This window comes from Nannospalax galili, unplaced genomic scaffold, assembly GCF_000622305.1.
Source record: "Nannospalax galili isolate Female #2095 unplaced genomic scaffold, S.galili_v1.0 scaffold923, whole genome shotgun sequence".
Lineage (NCBI taxonomy): Eukaryota > Metazoa > Chordata > Mammalia > Rodentia > Spalacidae > Nannospalax > Nannospalax galili.
In genome coordinates this window covers 2,025,967-2,048,161 of record NW_008349753.1, presented here as the reverse complement: position 1 = coordinate 2,048,161, position 22,195 = coordinate 2,025,967, and the positions used below count along the sequence as shown (strand labels likewise).

The 22,195-nt window shown below is 44.3% G+C and overlaps 1 protein-coding gene across 7 annotated transcripts in view; it reads left to right on the top strand.

The window, feature by feature from the left end:
- Kif13a (kinesin family member 13A) overlaps positions 1-20,825 on the top strand; it is a 209,194-nt gene extending 188,369 nt beyond the window's left edge. For 4 of the 7 annotated variants that reach the window (XM_029570383.1, XM_008847064.3, XM_029570386.1 and 1 more), the window contains 6 exons: positions 2,655-2,702; positions 5,494-5,605; positions 7,881-8,032; positions 8,545-8,649; positions 15,301-16,086; positions 19,282-20,825. In XM_029570383.1, the coding sequence (XP_029426243.1) occupies positions 2,655-2,702; positions 5,494-5,605; positions 7,881-8,032; positions 8,545-8,649; positions 15,301-16,086; positions 19,282-19,302 (1,224 nt within the window). In that variant the 3' untranslated portion in view covers positions 19,303-20,825. The remainder of the gene's footprint in view (positions 1-2,654; positions 2,703-5,493; positions 5,606-7,880; positions 8,033-8,544; positions 8,650-15,300; positions 16,087-19,281) is intronic. The other 3 variants (XM_029570387.1, XM_029570385.1, XM_029570384.1) reach the window with 2 other exon arrangements.
- The last annotated feature ends 1,370 nt before the right edge of the window (positions 20,826-22,195 follow it).

Genomic DNA, 22,195 nt, shown 5'->3' with positions numbered 1-22,195 from the left:
CATGGACTCTTATGAAATTATACTGGCCCCTTTAATCTTTGGTTATACTTTCCTTTTGGGTGTTTAAGGCCATACAGTTGGCTCAGATAAACCAATTTATTTTTACTCTTAAGGTCGTTTGAGGATCTGTTCCTCAGGGGTCACATGGGCTTGGGAGGAGCCCCAGGTTCCTTTCTTTTACCAGTTCTGCCTATGTGAAGATAAGTCAAAGATCCTGCTCGACCATGGCTGGCTGAATTCTCTTTTTTAATCAATTCATCTAGAAAATTCCATTGACAGAAACAACTTCTAGCAGCAAGGACAAGTTTTTGTGCAGAGATGCCTTCAAAGCCCTGTCCCCCGAGACACAGCACAGTAAAGACACAGCCTGGGTTGCCTTCCCTTCCTGATCTTCAGAATTGCCAGAAAGTGATTACCAACTTCACAATTGTCTTACAGTGGGCCACACAGCAGATACTCACACTCACTAGCATACAGATCACTTCTGACCACAAGCATGAGCATAGATAACAAGGAGTTCAAGAGAAGGCTCAGGAGGTAAAGTGCTTACTGGACAAGCATGAGAAGCTGAGTTTGGACCTCCAGCACCCATGTGAAATAGTATGTATCATGTGTGCTTCTGTAACCCCAGTACTCTGGTGCAGAGACAGGTGGATCCCTGGAGCTTAGTGACCAGCTAGGCTAGCTCACACTGGCAAGTTCCAGGTTCAGTGAGAAACCTATTTCAAAAAAGTAAGGAAGAAAGCTACAGAAAAAGCACTGTCTGCTCTTGCAGAGGACCCAGGTTCAGTTCCCAGCACCCACATGGCAGCTAACAACCATCTGTAACTCCAATTCCAGGGGATCTAATGCCCTCTTCTGGCCACTGTGGGCAAAGCATGCATGGGTGCACTTACATGCCAGCAGGCAAAACACTCATACATATAAAATAAAAATAAATCTTTTTTTTTTTTTTAAATCTGTGCCAAATAGCACCTTAGAATACTTTTTGCTGCTTATGCTGAATAGCCTTCACCAGTTGGGCCTTTCTGGGGTCTCTTGTACTCACTACAATCCAGAAAATAAAGAGTTAACATTTTCTATGGGTGGGGCCTCCAGGGCCTAGGTTACTGCATCATGGTCAGAAATGTCCTGTATATACTAGCTGTCTAAGGCTCCTGAGGATCAGATTCTATCCCCGTGTGCCTCCTGAAGCGAGCAGCCTGGACACACCCCACCTTCCTGCCCAGAGGCCTTGGCTGCCCTAGCATCACCCTCATGTGGCCGCATGTGGAACTGCAGCCTCTGAGCTGTGAGAGGGCAAAAGAGCCTGTGGGCAGCCTGTGACAGGAGGCAAAGATCACAGCAGGCACTGGGGGAAAGAATGGGTGGTGAGGGATGATCGGGCCCACAGAGTCAACGCTAGTATAGAAGTCACCTAGGGTGTAGGTTCATCTTTCCATGGCCGGCTGGTAGTATGGGATCCAAAGCCAGATGCTATGAGGAAGCTAAGCTCCTCCTCACAGGTGTCTGCGGGTCAGACTCTATCTCACATATGACATTTCAAGACATGAATTTCAATGATTTCATCAATCACAGAGGTATGGAATATGTGGAAATGGCCAGAATTTTTGTAAGACCTAGAAAATGTTCGTTTTAAAAAATATCTTTAGGGCTGGAGAAGTGGCTCAGTGGTTAAGAGCAGTGGGAGCTCTCGCAGAGCCAGACCCAGGTACGATTCCCAGCACCCACATGGCAGCTCAAAACTGTCTGTAACTCCAGTTCCAGGAGATCCGACGTCCTCTGCTGGCCTCCAGCCCAGAGGTCACCTCCTAGTGACCAAGCTGAAGAAAGGATGCCTTAGATGCTTGCCCAGAGCAGTGGGTGACCTTGACACTGAGTTCTCCGTTCCCCACCCTACATCGGGAACGCTCTGTTAGGATAGACAGATGGCTATCACTTGACCCGGGCCCAATACAGGCTGTTAAGAGGAAGAGCCAGGGCTGGTAAGATGCTGAGTGGGTAAGGGAGCTTGCTGCCAAGCCTGATGACCTGAGTTCAGTCCCCAGGACCCACATGATGAAAGGAGAGAACAGTCCTAAAAGTTGTCCTGACATCCACACGCATGCTATGGCACACATGCATACACACACACACACACACACACACACACACACACACACACTTATTAAAAAAATAAATGTAAAAAAAGGTGTTTTTTTTTAAGTATTACAAGCTTCCTACATAGTCATGAGTAGGAGAATGGGACCAAAAAAATTATACTATAAAAGCCCATGTGTAGTAAGACAGCATTTTTGAAGTATAAAATACTCAGAGTAGTACTATTTATTATTCATGGATCTTTACACGTGTAATTACATAAATATGTATGGCGCTAACCCCAAACTGAGAATAGTCATTATTCTTGGTAAGGGAAAAGAGGAACAAGGGAAGGTCTTGCAGGCTTTAGTTGTATCTGCATTACATTTATAAAATAAAAAGAAAATTCATAGACACTGTAGGGTACTCCTGGAATCCCAGTACTCAGCAAGCAGATGTAAGCAGACCCTGCAAGTTCTAGGCCAGCAAGGGCTACATTGTGAAGCCCTACCTCAAAAAAAGAACAAAAGAGTTTTAAATGCCTGAATCACATTGATATTGTTCAATTCTTCCAGGTCTCTTCCAGTCGGCCAGATCTCTCTGGCTTTGATGAAGATGATAAGGTATGTACTAGAGGGATGAGCTAAGTTATCAGTGCCTAGTAGGTTCTTGAGAATAGAGTGTGTTCTTACATTTTTTGATTATGTACTTGAGAAACTTAAACTTTAGTCCTTGAAGGCAGCAACTCCCAAGAAGCTGAAGTAAGGTATAATAAGCTTATGTGATGTAGGAGAGGCTCCTCCCGAAATATGCCACTCCCTTATAGCTATTTGAAACTTCACATCAGGAGCTGGAGAGATAGCGTGGGGTTAAGAGCACTGGCTGCTCTTGCAAAGGACCTAGATTTGGTTCTGAACACCCACATGGTGGCTAACAACCACCCATAACTCCAGTTCCAGAGGATCCATGGCCTCTTCTAGCCTCTGTGGGCATTGTATGACAAGCTGCACTTACATGCAGGCAAAACACTCATATACATAAAATAAAAATAAATCAAGCCAGGTATGGTGGCACATGCCTTTAATCCCAGTACTTGGGGGGGGGGGGGCAGAGGCAGGCAGATCTCTCTGAGTTCAAGATTAACCCGGTCTACATAGTGAGTTCCAGGCCAGCCAAAGCTATATTAGTGAGACAATCTCAAAAAAAAAATCAAAAAAAAAATTTTTTTAAAGAAACTTACAGAGGCTGGAGAGATGGCTCAGCAGTTAAGAGCACTGACTGCTCTTGCAGAGGGCCCAGGTTCGATTCCCAGCACCCACATGGCAGCTAACAACTCCAGTTCCAGGGGATCTGATGCCCTCTTCTGGCCTCTCTAGGCATTGCATGACACAGATGTGCTTACATACATGCAGGCAATACACTCATACACATAAAATAAAAAGAAGAGGACACTGATGAATCTCTCAGTTCTCATTAATGAAGCTCCCTCATGCAGCGGAGGGCCAGGAACACAAAAGGTCACAAATGGCCAAAGTGTAGAGATCAAGAGTCAGCTGAATGCTGGTCCATGGACAGGACTCCTTTATTAAACTTTACCCACCCAAGGCTCAGGGACCATCGCAGAAGAGGGGGTGGAAAGATTATAAGATTATAAGAGTCAAGGAGGAGGTGCAGGACCATATGGAAACAGTCCTACAAGCTCCTGGGAACCTGCTCATATGATTCTATGGCAATGGTGTCAGCGTGCACAAGTCCCATGCAAACTCAGGCAGACAATAACCCAGCATAGAACTGGGAAAATGAACAGCAGACCCCAATCTTATCTAAAGGAATGTTGGCAACTGATTGCTGCTAGGTAAAGAAGAGCTGATCTTCCTGAAAGAAGAGAGCCAGGGAGGAGGTGCATGACCATATGGAAATAGAGTTTTACAAGCTCCTGGGACTCTGCTCATATGAACCTACAGCAATGGTGTCAACATGCATTGGACCCATGCAAACTCAAACAGACAAAAATCCAGCATAGAACTGGGGAAATGGACAGCAGGCTCCAATCTTAGCTGAAGAAATATTGGCAACTAATTACTGCTGGATGAGGAAGAACTGATCTTCCTAAAGTGACTGACTAGACCTCAGTAGATGAACTTATACTGAGGAACGTCTGGGGACACTGACTTGACACAGTGGGCCTTAACAGGGATGACAGAGTATATGGGGTCCAGTGGGGAGCTATTAGAGGGTTGCCAGTGGAGATGGGGGTATAAAGATGATTAAGATTGTTTGAGATATTCTGTATGAAATACAAAAAAAAATCAATAAAAAGAAATTTTAAAAATAATTAATAAAATATTTTTTAGAAAGACGCTTACAATCACAGCTGTGTGTCGAGAAGCCACACCACGGAGCTTCAGTCCCAGCCTGGGCTGCTTTCCAGGCAGAATTATGAATAGAAACCTTTTCTTCTTGGAAGCGTTTCAGTTTGGTCTTTTAATTACCCAGGCACCTTAGATATGTGGCAAATTAGTATAAGTAGTCACTTCTGCAGAGGGAGGTGGGTGAATGGGAACACAGGGCTTCCAAAGCAATTTCACTATATTCATAATGATTTTAAGTCTTCAGAAAATGCAGTAAAATGCTAACATTTTCTAACTTTGGTTTTGATAGTACTTGTTATAATCGTCACTTTCAGATATGTTTGAGGTATTTTTCAACAAAAGTAAAAAGAGCAGGTACTGCCATTTAAAAAAAAAACGGCAGCTGGAGAGATGGCTCAGTGGCTAAGAGCACTTGCTACTTGCTGCTCTTCCAGAGGACCCAGGTTCAATTCCCAGCACCGCGTCAAGCAGTTTACAACCACCAGTTTCAGGGAATCTGATACCTTCTGGCATCTAAAGGCATGTGCATGAACATGGTGCACATATACACACTCAGTCACACACACACATAAAGTAAATAAACCTTTAAAAAAATTAAAATGGACTGGAGAGGTGGCTCAAAGGTTAAGAGCACTGACAGCTCTTGCAGAGGGCCCATGTTCAATTTGCAGCACCCACATGGCAGCTAACAACCATTCATAACTCCAGTTCCAGGACATCTGACACCTTCTTCTGACCTCCTCGAGCATTGCATAACATGGGTGTGCTTACATACATGGAGGCAATACACTCATACACATAAATTTAAACAATAAAATATTTAAAAATAAAAACATGTGCATGGTGGTTTACTCCTTTAATCCCAGGGGGCAGGGGCAGGCAGATCTTTGTGAGTTTGAGGCCAGCCTGGTATATAGCAAGTTCTAGGCCAGCCAGTGCTACATAGTAAGACCCTGGCTTTTAAAAAAACCAACTGCGATCTGGGCTTCTTTTCCCATTTAGAGTGATACCATCGCAGTTGACCCATATTTTTACCTCACAGGGCTGGCCAGAGAACCAGTTAGACGTGTGTGACCACAGCTCCAGTTACCAAGATGTCGCATGCTATGGAACTTTACCCAGGGACTCGCCTCGGAGGAGCAAAGAAGGCAGTGGTGAGATTACTTTCAGCTTTCAGTGATATTTCTTTCAATTACTTAGGAACAGTTTGCAAAGATGTCTTTCATGGATCGTGAAGCTGAAATTGTGCTTAGGCAGATGATCAAAACCTTTTTTTTTTTTTTGGTTTTTTTTGAGACAGGGCCTCCCTGTAACCCCAGCTGTCCTGGAACTCACTATGTAGACCAGGCTGGCCTTGAACTCACAGGGATCCGCCTGCCTCTGCCTCCCAAGTGCTGGGATTTAAAGGCGTGCGCCACCATGCCCAGCCAAAACCTTTCTTAACCAGAATACATTATGTTCACTTACTGGATTTCTCTTGGCTTTGTATCCAGCATATACACATAATTGTGCGTGTGTGTGTGTGTGTGTGTGTGTGTGTGTGTGTGTGTGTGTGTGTGTTTGAATCCAGGGCTTCATGAATGTCAGACACTCTAGTGCTGAGCTACCTCCCTAGCCCAAAGAACACTTTCTGTATCTTACTTAAAATTCTTGAAATCAGGGACTGAAGAAATGGCTCAGTAGTTAAGAGTACTTGCTGCTCTTTCAGAGGACCTTGGTTCAGTTCCCAGCACTCACATGATGGCCAACCATCCATAACTACAGTTCCATGGAATCCAGCACCCTCTTCTGGCCTCCAACAGCATGGCACACATATGTACGCTTACATACATGCAGGCAAAACACATACACATAAAAATACCCCCATATTTTTAATTCTCCAAATCACTTTCAGTACATCGTGTTCTGACCTGGCTTTGAGACACACATGTGAATCTCCGTCTATTTTGCTTTATCAAAAGAATATTTACCTCTGTAAGCCAGGCATGGTGGTGCACACCTTTAATCCTAGCACTTAGGAGGCAGAGGCTGGTGGCTCTCTCTGAGAGCAAGGCCAGCCTGGGCTAATAGCAGATTGCTGGCCAGTCGGGGCTATAGTGGGACCTTGTCTCAAAAACAAACAAACAAAAAGAACATTTGTCTCTGTAACCATTTTGCACTGAAATGCCTAAGGAAACCTGACTCTGATACCAAAGCAGGTTAATAAATGATAGCAGAACTGAATTGGATCAGTGAGAGCATCATTAACTAAATGCAGTCTCCCAGGGCCTTGAGGAAACCAGCATTCTATGGAAATGTAAATCAGCTATCACCTTCTATCTTATATTTTCCTACCAAGTTCCACTGTAGTTAGAATTGGGAAAAGAACACAGGAGAAATGGGCCAAACAAGATAAGAAATCAGAACAAGCAAGAAAGAATTATCTTTGCTTAGTCATATAGAGCCAGGTGGCCTGAGGGAAAAGGGACGGATGGGAACATCTGTATAGTGATCATTCACTGAGTATATTCACTGAGCTTCTGTTTGCTATCTTAAGATACAGGCATGGAAGTAATAATAGATATAAAAATAGAACATCCAGTGATAAATGTCAGAATATATGTGCAGACGATAAGGATTCTGGGAGTTCAGAGGTGAAAGGTTGACTTGAGCTGGACTTGGTCCAATAAGTGGAACTAGAGCTAGAGTTTGAAAAGAGGGTAAAAAAATTCCTTTGTGATTCTGTCTCACTGATGAGCCCTCTAGAAACGCTGTGACTTTATAGATTATCCTTTTTCTTTTTTATTTGTAATTACATTTATTTTATCTATTTTGTGTATATGTGTGCATGATGTGTGTATGTGAGTGTGCACATTATAGTGCACATGTGGAGGTCACAGGACAACTTGGGGGGAGTCAGCTCTCTTTCCACCATGTGGGTCACGGGGTTCAAACTCATGGTGTCAGGCTTGGTGGCAAGCACTTTTACCCCTTGAGTCATCTCGCCATCCAACTAGCTCTGTTCTTGCTTCCGTCTAGTTGAATGTCCAACCAAATGTTAGCACATTAATTTCACTGTTACATCAGATATTACCATGGCCAGGAGTGTTAGCTTTCCAGCACGGTGACGTCCTACCTGAGAAACATCAACTTAAAGGAAGAAGGATTTATTTTGGTTCATGGTCTCACTCCAAGGTCAGCTGGCTCTGTTGCTTTGGGGCAGAGGGTTAAGATACAGCCTTCAAAGGCATACCCCTCCTACAGTGACGTACTTCCTCCATCTTGGCCTGTTTGTCTGTGAACTCATCAGTGTGGAAGTCCATTGGTGAGGCTGGTGCCTTCATGATGCAGTCACCTCTCACTGCTGCGCCAAGCTTGGAACCAAGCCTCCTATGCACCTGTGAAAGTGCTCTGTTGTCTGTGAACTTGTGCCCTTTTTGTCTTCCCCAGGTTGTCCGTTGGAGAATCCTCATGCCTTAACGGTCAGCCCTTTTAAAGCATTCTCTCCTCAGCCGCCAAAGTTTTTCAAACCCCTAATGCCTGTAAAAGAGGAACATAAGAAAACGCTAGCTCTCGAAGCAAGACCTCTCCTCAGCCAAGAGGTAAATGCTTGACTTATGTGTACTGTGCAAAACATGGAATGGTGTCGTCTGCAGAGAACAGTGGTTTGCAGTCTTCTGTTGGGTGCTGTGTGTAAACATGCATGGATTACATCAGTGTGTGGATCCAATTCTCAGATACTGCTTTCTCAAGTACACAGGACCATGGTAGAAGATTCTGGTGGTTTTTACTGCTGTGGTTTTCTTTGCATCAATGGCTTTTTGTTGCTTTTAAATCTTTCAAGTAAGGAAGAGTTTGCCCATAGGTATTTTTGAAACCATCAAAGGCTTTTACATTTTCGTTTGCTGAGAAAACTAATGATGTTTCTTGCCACAGAATGTGTGTGGTGCTGTAATATTTCACCAGTAGTTTAACCCACAAAATTGGCCACTGCGTTACTCACATGTGATGAAAGTGTTAGTGTTGCTTTTTTCTAACGTGCATGTACTTAGTAGGGACTGTGGCTGTCACCGTCTTCTGTGTGTGATGCATCTGTGTGTCTTAACCTTTACAGAGCATGTCTCCATCTCAGGCACATAACCCTGGCTGCACTGTACCCTCAGGAAGCCATAGCAGCAGCATGCCAGTAGAACACAGTAGCAAACGTGAGAAGAAGATTGTAAGTTCTGAAACCATTCCTGTCATATTGCCTGGTGGTGGGTTTAAAGCCCTTTCACAAGCTGTCTTCCGAATGCCTTCAGAGAAATTATAACACATGTTGAATCTTGACTTCTTAAAATGAAACGTGATTGGGTAATGAGATTTTTGCATGAATGTTGCCTTGCCCTGTGATTTTTACTAAGCGTTCGTTCTGTCTAATTCAAGCTCAATTCCATGTAGTCTTAAGTGTCCTTAGCTAATGGGGAAGAGGCACCTTTGTTGAGTCTGGTCATTATAAGGAAAGCGTGACAAAAAGATCACTTGAACTAATACTGAAATCTTTCTAATGTGCCTATGCGTATTGTCCAGATTCTGAAGTTAATCTACCTAGAGGAATTGCAGTTACTTGGCGTAAGTAATCCTTCTCTTAGCTGGAGGAGATGCGAAAGCTTTTTCATGTTGCCTGATGCTACCGCCAAGTCAGCCATGTAGCTTGTAGCAGCTCTGCTGTCCATCGTCATCGATCCCCCCGCCCCGCCCCCAGCTCAGGTAGCATTGCTAATTACCTGGCAAGATGTATTCCGACCTGACTGCCCTCATCCTTGCTGTTAGGGTGAATCATCTGAATCTCCCCACAAGTTGGTTGGAACTCTACCTGCAACACTGCATTCCTCCCTCCCGCATGGATTTTTAAATTCTACCTTCCAAATGCTGGGGGTAGTAGTGCACACCTGTAATCCCAGCATTTGGGAGGCAATGACAGGAGGATCACAAGTTCAAAGCCAGCCTGATCTGTGTAGTGAGACTCTGTCTCAGAAATCATAAATGAAATTATATAATACATTTGAGGTATTTTTCATTGTACACCAGGTACTTTCAACTTTATACCTCAATTTTTAAAAAATTTAAAATTTTTCAGTTTGCAGGCCTGGAATGAACTTTGTGATTTTGTGTCTCCCTTTCACACTCCTGTGGCTTCCGAAACTTAAAAAAACAAAACCAGCCGGGGGCGAGAGGAGGCTGCTTACTGCTGCCTATGATCTGTGTTGGGCAGTGTGGGGAGTCTCATTCCCTGCTGAACAGGGTCAGATCCATTCATGGGTGCATTAGTGTGAGATCCATTAGTGCTGCTGCTGTGCAAACACTAACTGCATCTTCATCTGGACCTGCAGTTGGCCACCCATCTGCATGCTGAGCTGCAAATGGGTCTAAGAAGTAACTCCTTGTACTTAACACAGGGAAGAACTCATCTCCTTCCATTTCTAAGTTCTTGTTGTCCACCTAACTTTGATGGAAAAGGGGGGTGCATGCCAGCAACTGCTCCATCACTTCCACGAATCTTAATGAGCGATCCCCTACTTAGATCATCATCCCCTGTGCAGTTAAGGATGCCCACTGGGTGGGGATAAAGGGCTGGTGGCTTGTGATGACCCCTCAGATCATCTCTCTTTGCTTCTGACTGAGTCTGCCTATACATTGACATGACTCTCATCCCTGGGATATGTAGATACAAACGATTCGTTCTCATCCAACACCCTCCAGCAATGGTCAGATGCCCGTTCTGGAGGCACCAGTGCATGGTGGCATGGTTAACACAGCTTTTAATTCCTTTCTTCGCTTTCCTGTAAAGAGCTTAGAATAAAGTCCAAGTCCATCTTGGCGAGCAAGGTGTAGGACGGAACCAGGTTCTCTTGATCCAACACATCTCCAGCAGCACTTAGGCTGTGCATGACCAAATACACCATGAAGTCCAGTTGCTGAGCGGGGTTAAATGATAGCCTTTTTCTTGCCAGGGTCAGCCTTGAGAAATCTGACTCTACTCTCCTTAGAGAACTAGTTGCTGGGCACACTGTGTCTCTAAGGCTATTGCACTAATTTATTCCATTTGTCAGTTGCTTTTTTTTTTTAATGTGTATGAGTGTTGTGCCTACACCCATGTTATGCAATATCTGCAGAGGCCAGAAGAGGGCATGGATCCCCTGGAACTGGAGTTATAGATAGTTATTAGCAGCCATGTGGGTGCTGGGAATCAAATCTGGGTCCTCTGCAAGAGCAGCCTGTGCCGTTAACTGCTGAGCCATCTCTTCAGTCCCTAGTTTTTGTTATTTTGAAACAAGGTCTTGCTGAATTACCGAGACTTTGAACTTGCCGTGTAGCCCAGGCAGGCCTCAGACTTGCAATCTTCTTGCTTCGGCCTCCTGGGTAGCTGGGGTTACAGATGTGCACTACCATGGCCAGCTTTGATTTCATCTTTCTAAGTCATGACACACAGAGAATAGCAATAAGAAAGCCAGCCCAATTCCCTCACCCCACTCTGGTCTTGCATGGACAACATGTGGCTTATTCCTCTTACCCCACTGAAGAAGCAAAAGTCTAGAATTAGTGAGTAATTTGCCCCAGGTTTCACAGTTACTGCAAACAGGAAACTGAATACCTGCCAGTGACTCCAAGTGCTTCCCAGCCCCTAAGACTGTGCCCGGAAGTGCTGGGAGCCCTGGCAGTCACAGCCCCGAACATAGGCCATCCTGGTAACCCACCATGACCTGATTGCAGTGGGAATGGAAATCACATTCATTGACAAAAACTTCTGCAGAGAGTCACTGCTTTGATAATGGGCTTTAGTCTTTGTTCTTAAAGCGCAGTGTTCAGTCTATAAGTAAACAGACCTGAGTAAGCTAAATTGAAAAAAAATCAAATCATGAAGAGGACAGCTATAGAGAAACTTGAGATTTGCCTTGTGACCCACTTTCAGGTCTGATTTTAACTCTCTGCCCTTAACACATTTGGAAGAAGGTGCTCAGTTCAGTGTCCTTGTAAGATTTAGTAATAAATGCCAGATGTGGTGGCGCACATCTTTTGTTTTTAATATTTTATTTTATGTGTATGAATGTATTGCCTGCATGTATGTGAGTGTACCCATGTCATGCAATGCCTCAGAGGTCAGAAGAGGGCTTCAAATTCCCCTAGAACAGGAGTCAAGGACAGTTCGTAGCTGCCATGTGGGTGCTAGGAATCAAACCTGGGTCCTCTGCAAGAGCAGTCAGTGCTCTTAACCACTGAGCCATCTCTCCAGCCAGGATGGTGGCGCACATCTTTAATCCCAGCACTCAGGAGGCAGAAGCAGGTGAATCTCTGTTGAGTTTAAGGCTAGCCTGGTCTACATAGTGAGTTCTAGGCCAGCTGTGCCTATAGGGACACCCTGTCTCAAAAAGACCAAAAATAATCATAATAAATAAAAATACTAAACTCCCTTCACACATTTTAAGCCATCAAAACCCTCCTTTTTTATCCCTCCTTGAAGGCAGTACTTCAATAAACTTTGTCTGTTTTTAATGTTAGAAAATATTTAATATCTCGAGTTTTTTCTAGCTATGCCCCTGGCTTTCCACTTGGGAGTGCTGGTCATTTCCCCTCCCTAAGTGCTGTGTCTCTGCCCATGTTAGCCTCATCTCCCAAAGTTCATAGATCCTTCCGGTTTTCTAAGTCCATTTTGGTACGTTCCTACCTATTTCTCCGTATTCAACTCACATCACATCGGCTTATCTCATTCAGCAAGAAATATTCTAGAAAGACAGAAGGCCTGGACCACTAATTCTCATCTGCAAAATTGCTTTCCTTGCAACAATTTTTAAAAAATAACTAATTGTGTCCAGTACTCTTGGGCTAGGAAAGCAATGTTATGTTTGCTACCTTAAATAAAAAAGAAATATAAGGAGTATGAACACTTGAAATTTGATTTTTAGCCTAAATATGATGACTAGTAAATCTAAAACTACAGGAAAAGGCCACTGATCGAGACCGTTTTGTCTAGTCTCAGCTCCTTTACCAGCATCTCAGCCCAGGGAAGGAACAGTCCAGCCCATCCACTGCCATCCACTGCTTTGTTTGGTTTGATTATTTGTTTATTTATTTATTCATTCACTTATTTGTATGAGTGTTTTGCCTGCATGTATGCGAGTGTACGGTGTGTGTACCGGAGCCAGAAGAGAAAGTTGAACCCCCTTGAACTGGAGTTAAAGATGGTTGTTAGCCACCATGTGGGTACTGGGAACCAAACCTATTCCTCTGCAAGAGCAGCCAGTACTCATAGCTGCTAAGCCATCACCCCTCCCGAGATTTGAGTGTTTTCTGGGACTAGGATGGAACCCAGAGCCTTGAGTATATGCCTCCCAGCCCCCATCGACTTAAAAGAAAAAACAAAAAAACACTTTTATTGCATTTATTTATTTATTTATTTATGCACGCATGCATGCATGCATGCACATGTGTGTGTACCCATGCCATGGTGCATGTATAGAGGTCAGAGGACAACTTGGACTTGGTTTTCTCCTTCCACCATGAAAGACCCAGGGATCAAACTCAAGTCATCAGGCTTGGCTGTTACCACCTTTACTCATGGAGCCACCTAACTCAACCCACTTTAAAAAAACAAAACAAACAAAAAAAAAACCAGCTATTTAATTTTAAAAGGTAAAGATGTAAAAGCACGGTGGGTTTTCTAAAGTTTTTGTTTGACTTCAGAAACTTTTTCACTGTTGTTTCATATTTACCTTGAAGTAGCAAAGGAATTAAGATTGCTAATTTCTTCAACTAATTTATATTCACCTGTTTTGTTTTGTTTTGTTTTGTTGTTTTGTTTTGTTTTGTTGAGACAGGGTCTCCCTATAGCTCCAGCTGACCTGGAACTCACTTTGTAGACCAGACTGGCCTCCGTCTCACGGAGATCCTCCTGCCTCTGCCTCCCAAGTGCTGGGGTTAAAGGCGTGTGCCACCACACTCAGCTTCACTTTTTCGGGGGAGAACAGTTCTGAGGATTGAACCCAGGGCCTTCATGTCCTAAGCATGCATCATTGAGTGCAACTCCAGTCCTCAGTTACAGTTTTAAAGCTATTCAAAAATTAAATTATTTTTTAAAGTGATAGAGAGAGAGACAGAGAGAGAATCTCATATAGCCTAGGCTGGACTTAAACTCTAAAAGATGGCTCAGTGATTAAGAGCACTGGCTGCTTTTGCAGAGGACCTGAGTGTGGTTCCCAGCACCCACATGATGGCTAACAACCATCTGTAACTCCAGTTCCAGGGGATCTGAGACCCTCTTCTGACTGCCATGGCATTGCATGCGTAGGTATATTTACGTAACATGCAGCCAAAATACTCATGCACATAAAATAAAAATAAATAATCCTTGAAAATTTTTTTAAATTTTCAATATTTTTAAATAATTTCTAAAATAAAATAAGTATATCCATTGCTTGGCAGAGATTAAGACCCACTTTTGCATATTTATCAACCTTTACAAAGTTCCCAAGCTACCTAATGCTGGAGAATTCTCTTTATACTCATCTCTGCCTTCCTTGTTTTCTAGGAAACGAGACAATTAGCATTTTTTAATGTTAGAGTATTTCCTGAAATACTGGTCCTGTTCATTATCCTTCTGCTGCTGGGGTCTTCTTACCATCCTCATAAATTAGTTAGGCACTTTCACAAAAGACCCTGATCTCCTATACTTGGCTTCCCAAAGCAAAGCGTGTAAGACGGAACACAGCAGCATCTTCCAGCCCAGGCAGGCCATGCTCTGCTCTCCAGCTGAGAAAACAAAAGATGTCTCTGCTGACAGGAATTGAATAATCAATGAAAAGCCCACCTCCCTTCAATGTCTTTCTTTTTTTTAAACCAGGGGTAGACAGCCTTCTAATGGGTATTGAGGGAACACAAAAGAAATAAATGCTTTCCTATTAGGCAGCAATAGGTTTATAATCACAAGTCTCTGAGAATAATATACGTGTGTCTACAATAGATGACAAGATTTAACCAAACTTAAGAAAGACAGAACTGGGGCTGGAGAGTTGGCTCAGTGGTTAAGAGCACTGGCTGCTCTTGCCGAGGACCCAGGTTCAATTTCCCAGCACCCATATGGCAGCTAACAACCATTCGTAACTCCAGTTCCAGAGGATCCAACAGCCTCTTCTGAGCTCTGTGGGCATTGCAGGACACGAGTGCACTTACATACATCTAGGCAATACACTCGTACACATAAAATAAATATAATAAATAAAAAAATTTTTTTGGGTCTTCTTGAGACAGGGTCTCCCTGTGGCCCCAGCTGGCCTGGAACTCACTATGTAGACCAGGCAGGCCTTGAACTCACAGAGATCCGCCTGCCTCTGCCTCCCAAGTGCTGGGACTACAGGCGTGTGCCACCATGCCCAGCTATAAATAAAATATTTTTTAAAAAAGGAAAGACAGAGCAGGTGTGGTGGTGCATGTCTTTAATTCCAGTACTTGGGAGACAGAAACAGGATGGGGCCAGCCTTATCTACATAGTGAGTTCCAGGCTAGCCAGTGCTACATAGTAAGACCCTAATTCAAAAAAAAGGGGGAAAGGAAGGAAGGAAGGAAGGAAGGAAGGAAGGAAGGAAGGAAGGAAGGAAGGAAGGAAGGAAGGAAGGAAAGGGTGGATAGGTGTGGTAAGACACACCTATATTCTCAGCATATGGAAGGTAGAGGCAAAAAGAGCAGGTGTTCAAGGCCAGCCTGGACTACATGTAAAAACAGTGAGGGAAGAGGGAGGGAGCATGGGAACAGGAATGCCATCACTAGTAGGTGTTTAGAGTGTGTCTCCATCAGCTGCTGTAAGGAGCTAATGACTGGCCCTGACTTCCTTTCTTAGGACTCTGAAGAGGAGGAAAGTGAGCTGGAAGCCATGAACAGGAAGATGATGAGTTCACAGCCTTATGTACCTGTGGAGTTTGCTGACTTCAGTGTTTACAATGCCAGCTTGGAGAGCCGGGAGTGGCTTTCTTCTAAAGCAGATCTGACAAACTCCCGGGTCTTGGAGAAGGAGGTGTCTCGTAGCCCTACCACCAGCAGTATTACCAGTGGCTACTTCTCCCACAGTGCGTCCAACGCCACTCTGTCTGACATGGCAGTTCCCTCCAGCGACAGCTCAGACCAGCTCGCCACACCGATGAAGGAGGCTGACTGCAGTGAGCATTCTGGACCGTCTCTTGCACCTGACTTCAGACCATCTTCAAACAAAGAGCCAGCAGAAGTAGAAAGAGGCTTAGGGAGAGATCAGGTATTCACCGTGCCACTCCGAGAAAACAGTGCCTTACCCAAAGGGAGCCCATCACCCCAGAGCATCCCTGAGAGAAACTCCAGAATGCCATGCAGGACAGTTTCATGTTCAGAACTGGATGCTGGCCCCAGCAGGAAAGGCCAACCAGTCAGAGAGTTCTGCCCAGGAGAAGTGACAGTAGAGCACATCACCAACATCCTGGAGGACCACTTCTTCACAGAGTTCATGGGTGTGTCAGATGGCAAAGACTTCGATGGTTTGACAGACTGTTCCATTGGAGAGCCCTCCAGGAGGGATCTACCAAATCAAGCAGGCTGTAAGAGTGTCCCGGATGGACCCGGAGTTGATCAGCTGCATTCCAAGCTAGAGAATGACCAGGTAATCATTCCCAGAGGCAGTCTCAGTGAGCACAACTAACTGGACACCAGCCCGAAGAAGTCCCTCACCACTGTGACCTTTGTAGGAAAGCCTCATTCAGATATTTATGGAAAGGAAGAGGGGTTCTGTAGGTAGCAAGCTCAACCTGTTCTGCTCGCTAGCTGTGAGAGAACAGCTCTGCTTTAGGAGCCAGAGCGGAAGCGAGGATGTTTTAACAGACAGGCAGATGGGTTGATGTTGGATTCAGTACTCTGATGGATAAGGATCAGCTAATCTTTGGGTTTGCTCCCTGTTGGCTAGCCCAAAGTAATCTGGTAGCATCTACCTATTTCATCAGATCTATGCTTCCTTTGATTACCATATTCTTCATTAGTTTTCTATCATTAAGAAAAGATAAACAGGGACTAGAGAGATGGCCCAGTGGTTAAGGGCACTGGCTGCTGCTGCAGAGGACGCAGGTTCGGTTCCCAGCACCCACATGGAGGCTAACAGCCATCTGTAACTCCATTTCCAGAGGATTTAACGTCCTCTTCTGACCTCCGAGGGCACTGCACGACACAGTGCACTTAACATATGCAGGCAATATGTTCTTGCACATAAAACAAAAATAATAGAACACTTAAAAAGGATCAAATTAGCAATAGTAAACAGACCATAATATTTTTTAGAAATTAAAAATAGGACTAGGGAGATGGCCCAGTGGGTAAAATTCTTGCTGTGCAAACATGAGAACCCCAGTTTGGATCCGTAGCACCTACATAAAAGCTAATCATGGTGTTGCTCATCTGTAACCCTAGCTCTGGACAGGGAGGTAGGACAGAGACAGACAGATCTCAGGGCTTCCTGGGTAGCCCGACTAGAAGAAATGGTAAGCTTCACATTCAGATCCTATCTCAAAAAATAAGGTGGAGAGCAACAGAGAGAACACTTGACATTGACCACAGGTATGCAGGCACACACACACACAACACAAACACACACACCCATACACAGACACACGGACACACACACACACACACACACACACGGACACGGACACGGACACACACAGAGGGGTGGGCTGGATGTGTAGCTCAAAGGTAAAATGCTTGCCTAGCACATTCAAGGCTTTGGGTTGTATCTCTAGCACCACAAAAAATTATCAGTAACTATAGGAAACAGATATTTCAGAAATATTAAAATATTAGGAGAAAAAAACCTAACAGTGTAGAATCGATTTTATATATATCAACTTGGTGCCCATGAGTGGAAAAGTGCATCAGCAGCAGCAGGTTTCAGGAGCAATTGGACTTTGGATGTGACCCAGGATGGTTTACAATATTAATCTTCAAAATAGATTTCATAGCTGGATGTGGTGGCGTGGTGGCACACGCCTTTAATCCCAGCACTCGGGAGGCAGAGGCAGGCGGATCTCTGTGAGTTCAAGGCCAGCCTGGTCTGCATAGTGAGTTCCAGGACAGCTAGGGCTACAGGGAGCCCCCGTCTCAAAAAAACCAAAAAAAAAAAAAAAAGATTTCACTGACAAAAAGTAAATGAGATATTTCCAGCTTCTAAACCCTCTATTTTGAAGTACCACCATCTCTCCCCTTTCCCATTCCGCTTGGTTTGGTTTGGTTTGTGTTTGCTTTTCTGTTTTGGAGGTTGGGTTTTGGGTTTGTGATTTTTTTGTTTTGTTTCTGGTATTAATTTTGAGACAGGGTCTCACTGTGTAGCACACACCTGCACACATGGACACCCTCACACATGTGCATATGCATACAACACACATGTACAAAAACAATTTTGCATTAATATTTCAGTTTTTCAGGTTTGCTATATTTGCAGTGCTGGGAATCAGACCCAGGGCTTTTTGAATGCTAGGCAGCTGCTCTGCTCAGGAGCAATGCTCCCAGTCTATATATTGATTTTAATGTTGTTTTGCTAGTATAAAAGTTACTCGAGGGGCTGGAGAGATGGCTCAGTGGTTAAGAGCACTGACTGCTCTTGCAGATGACTCAGGTTCAATTCCCAGCACCCACATGGCGGCTACGAGCTGTCCCTTAACTCCAGTTCCATGCTAGGCAGCTGCTCTGCTCAGGAGCAATGCTCCCAGTCTATATATTGATTTTAATGTTGTTTTGCTAGTATAAAAGTTACTCGAGGGGCTGGAGAGATGGCTCAGTGGTTAAGAGCACTGACTGCTCTTGCAGATGACTCAGGTTCAATTCCCAGCACCCACATGGCGGCTACGAGCTGTCCCTTAACTCCAGTTCCAAGGACATGCAGGCAATACACCCATACACATAAAATAAAAATAAGAAATAAAATATGTTTTTTAAAAAAAAGTTACTTGAGGGCTGGAGAGGTGGCTCAGCGGTTGAGAACACTGGTTGTTCTTGCAGAAGTCCCAGGTTCAAATCCCAGCACCCACATGGCAGCTAGTAGCTGTCTGTAACTCCAGTTCCAGGGGATCTGTCAGCCTCTACTGTTCTCCACAGGCATTGCATGACACAGGCGCACTTACCTACATGCACGCAATACACACATACACATAGGATAAAAATAATAAATAAAAAAAATTTTTTAAAGTTAGTTGAGGTCTGGGGGATGGCTTAAAGGAAAAAGCACTTGCTGTGCAATTGTGAGCACCAGCACACACATAGGCATGGCCACATGTGCCTATAACCCCAGCATTAGGGCATAGAGAGTGGCAGATCCTGGCAGCCACCAAAATGCTGACCTCTGGGTTCAGAGAGACTGTGTCAAGGGAATGAGGTGACAGATGATAGAGCAGGACACTCGATGTCCTCTGGCCTACACACACACACACACACACACACACACACACACACACCTCAAATGTACATATACGGTAAAAAAATATACATATATATTTATTTGAAGGGCTTGAGGATATAACTCACTTAGCTAGCATGCATAAGGTCCTAGGTTTAATTGCTTTCCTAGGAAAGCAAAAGTCTGAGAACTTTCTTTGTAAAATTTTTTAGTTTTAGTCCTGAAATTATTCAGAACATGGATCTCTTTCTACAGACGCCTCCCCTGGGACAGGTATCTCCCTTGCACACCGAATTCTAGAACTGTTTTCTATAATACAGTCTGGCTTAAGCCTTCAGAAAGCTGCTTTGAGGGTGGGCCATGTGTGGAGGTGGGAAGCTGGGGACTAGGGGTTTGCATTCAACAGCTTCTGTATTCCAGGGAGCCACAGCCACACGGTAGGCGGCATCAGGTGTCTGCTGGACCCAGCTTGGCAGCTCTATTCACTGGTCACCCTGGGAAAGCACCTGCGTCTTCAGACAACTGCAATCCAGCCTGACCTCAGACCAGCATGGGGGGCGCCCTGCACTTCCCTTCCCCAGTGGGAGAAGCAGCACTTTGTCACATGGGTGAATCACAGCCCCTGCTCTTTCCAGAAAACAAGAGAACTGCAATCCTGGCTTGACTGACAGTATTTTCGTTTGCACTTCCTACACGTCCCCACCGTGTAGAGACCTCCACAGACTCTAACAAACTTTGTTCTTGTACAATTTTCATCAATTCTTACTGTCGACTCTCGAGTCAATGCTCTGATTTTTATATAAATAATATATATTATGTATATGAATTGTGTATCTATAGTATGTCTATTTAGAGGCAGACAAGGCTGCACACTAAAATGCAGATAAGTGATTTGTCCAAAATCACAAGGTACTGGACTTCGTTACAAAGCAACTTGGGTGATAGCTTTTACATGAACAGATGAAAAGCTCTTTTATCACCTAAGAATGAGGTTCCAAATCCCTCTGTACAGGAAAGGTTACAGACGCTGTTCTTTATAACCAAAGAACTTCCACAAGACTGAACATTTTTACTGTCACTCTTATTGTGTGTGAGCGTCTATATCTGACTGTAAGTCTGGTGCCATGCTGCCCTCGGCCACCAAGCCACGTGCTGCCATTCTCTGTCCCATTCCCTAAGCACACTGAGAAATCTCACAGCCATCCATAACCTTCGGTCTTCCACCTGGCCTGACACCTGCTGACTTGACCTTGACCATTGACAATGCCTGGGGCTCCAACTCCAGCCCAGCATTTCCCATAACCTGTTCAGCTCATCCAAGCTAGTGGAGTGAACAGGGCAGTATTACAATAACCAAATACAACAGAGTACCGGGAGGTGGGGTGCTGGGGGAAAGAGTCTTGATTTGGGGGTTCTTTATGGGTTCCTTTCTGATGGGTAGTTTTTTGTGGTGGTGTGGTTTTGCTGTTTCGCTTGATTCTGAAGAATGCTAAAGAGATGGGCTGAGCTACACAGTTCACAGGTTCACACATCACCTTCTTTGAGGGAACTGAATACAGAGCACGTCGTTTCATTTCTTCATTTGCAAAGCTCTCCGAGCAGAGACAGTGTAGAATTATGTGTGGGATTTTTACAAAAGTATTTTATGTACCTGTTCTGTAGATGCCTGTACAATTGACCTCTCTGTACAGCTTCATGTGTGTTGTGAGAGAAAGCGAGAGAGCTTGTATGCAGCCTGATGTACCTTTTCAAGTTCTTAGCATCAGTGAGTGAGATGTTGGAGATTTTATTGAAAAGCTGCTGTTCATGATTTGTGTGTATAGTGAGCTGACTGTAGTATTTACCATCGTCTGTTTTAAAACAACAACAAAAAACTGTAATTTATATCCCCTTTCAACTATATTGTATTTAATTGGTACAGATTTGTGCGTGCTTTAGAATACAAACTGTCTAATTCAGATTTTAAAGCATCAGTTTTCTGTCCTTTATAACACTGCCATGGGATGTGGTCATAGCTCAGTTGATAACATGTTGCCTGTGCAAGTACAAGGACCTGAGTTTGATCCCCAGAACCCACATTGAAAAATCAAAAAAAAGCTAGGGGCACAGTGGTATATGTTTGTAATCCCGGCTCTGGAGAGGTAGAGACAGGCAATCACTAGCCAGCCACCTATTGTAATCAGCAAGCCCTGGACCAGTGAGGGATCCAATCTCAAAAAACAAGGTGGATGGACCCTGAGGAGTGACGCTTAAGGTTGTCCTCAGCTTCCTCAAGTTCACGCATGCTCACACGCACACACATGTACGTGTGTGCACATGTGCACACACACAAACACTGCCATTAACTTCAGATTAAATTTACTATATTTTCATACATACATACCAGCTAACATTTATAGAGGACTTAGAGTAGCCTGGGCACTGTCCCAACACACATGGTGTCTACTTTCATTTCAGACAGCACAGATGCTGTGGGTGCCGTTGTTGTTAAGTGTTAGATAAATGGAGAGCTGAGACAGAGAGGTTGGTGTTGGGATCATGGCCAAGCCAGGGTTCAGCACACATTTCCATTGGCCTATCCCCTCTGGTAGCCTGACCTAGAAGGGCATCCACTTGAAGAGCATCTACATGGGACAGGAGTGTGTGGGTGGTGTGGTGGTGTCACAAGTTGCATGCTGACCAACAACCCAGGAGACTTCTGGAATAGGTACAATAGGAAGTGTCCCCAAATGAATCTCTATGACAGATCACAGGATACTGCAATCGTTGGAACAGAGCTAGAGCCTATTACAGAATCTTTGTAGAAAACAGCTTTTTTGAAATTTCCAGGAATTAGCCCTAACATTCTCTGGACCAAAGACTGCCTTATATAGACTTCTAGGATAAAGCAGACAGGGGGGAAAAAAATTCACTTTTATACAATTTTATGCCAGGTGTGGTGGCACACACCTTTAATCTCAGCACTCAGAAGCAGAGGCAGGTGGATCTCTGTGAGTTCCAGGCCAGCTGCAGCTCCAGGGACACCCTGTCCTCAAAAAGAAAAAAAATATATATGCAAAAGGGTCAGAGAAGAAAGCAGCTATTTTTATTTTTTAATTAATTGATTAATTTGGGTTTTTTGAGATAGAGTCTCCCTGTAGCCCAGCTGGCCTGGAACTCACTATTTAGACCAGGCTGGCCTCAGACTCACAGACATCACCTGCTTCTGCCTCTCAAATGCTGGGATTTAAGGTGTGGGCCACCATGCCCAAAAAGCAGCTATCTTTTAAAAAAATTTTGTGTGTATGAGTGTTAAGCCTGTGTGTATGTAAATGTGCCTGTATCATGCAGCGCC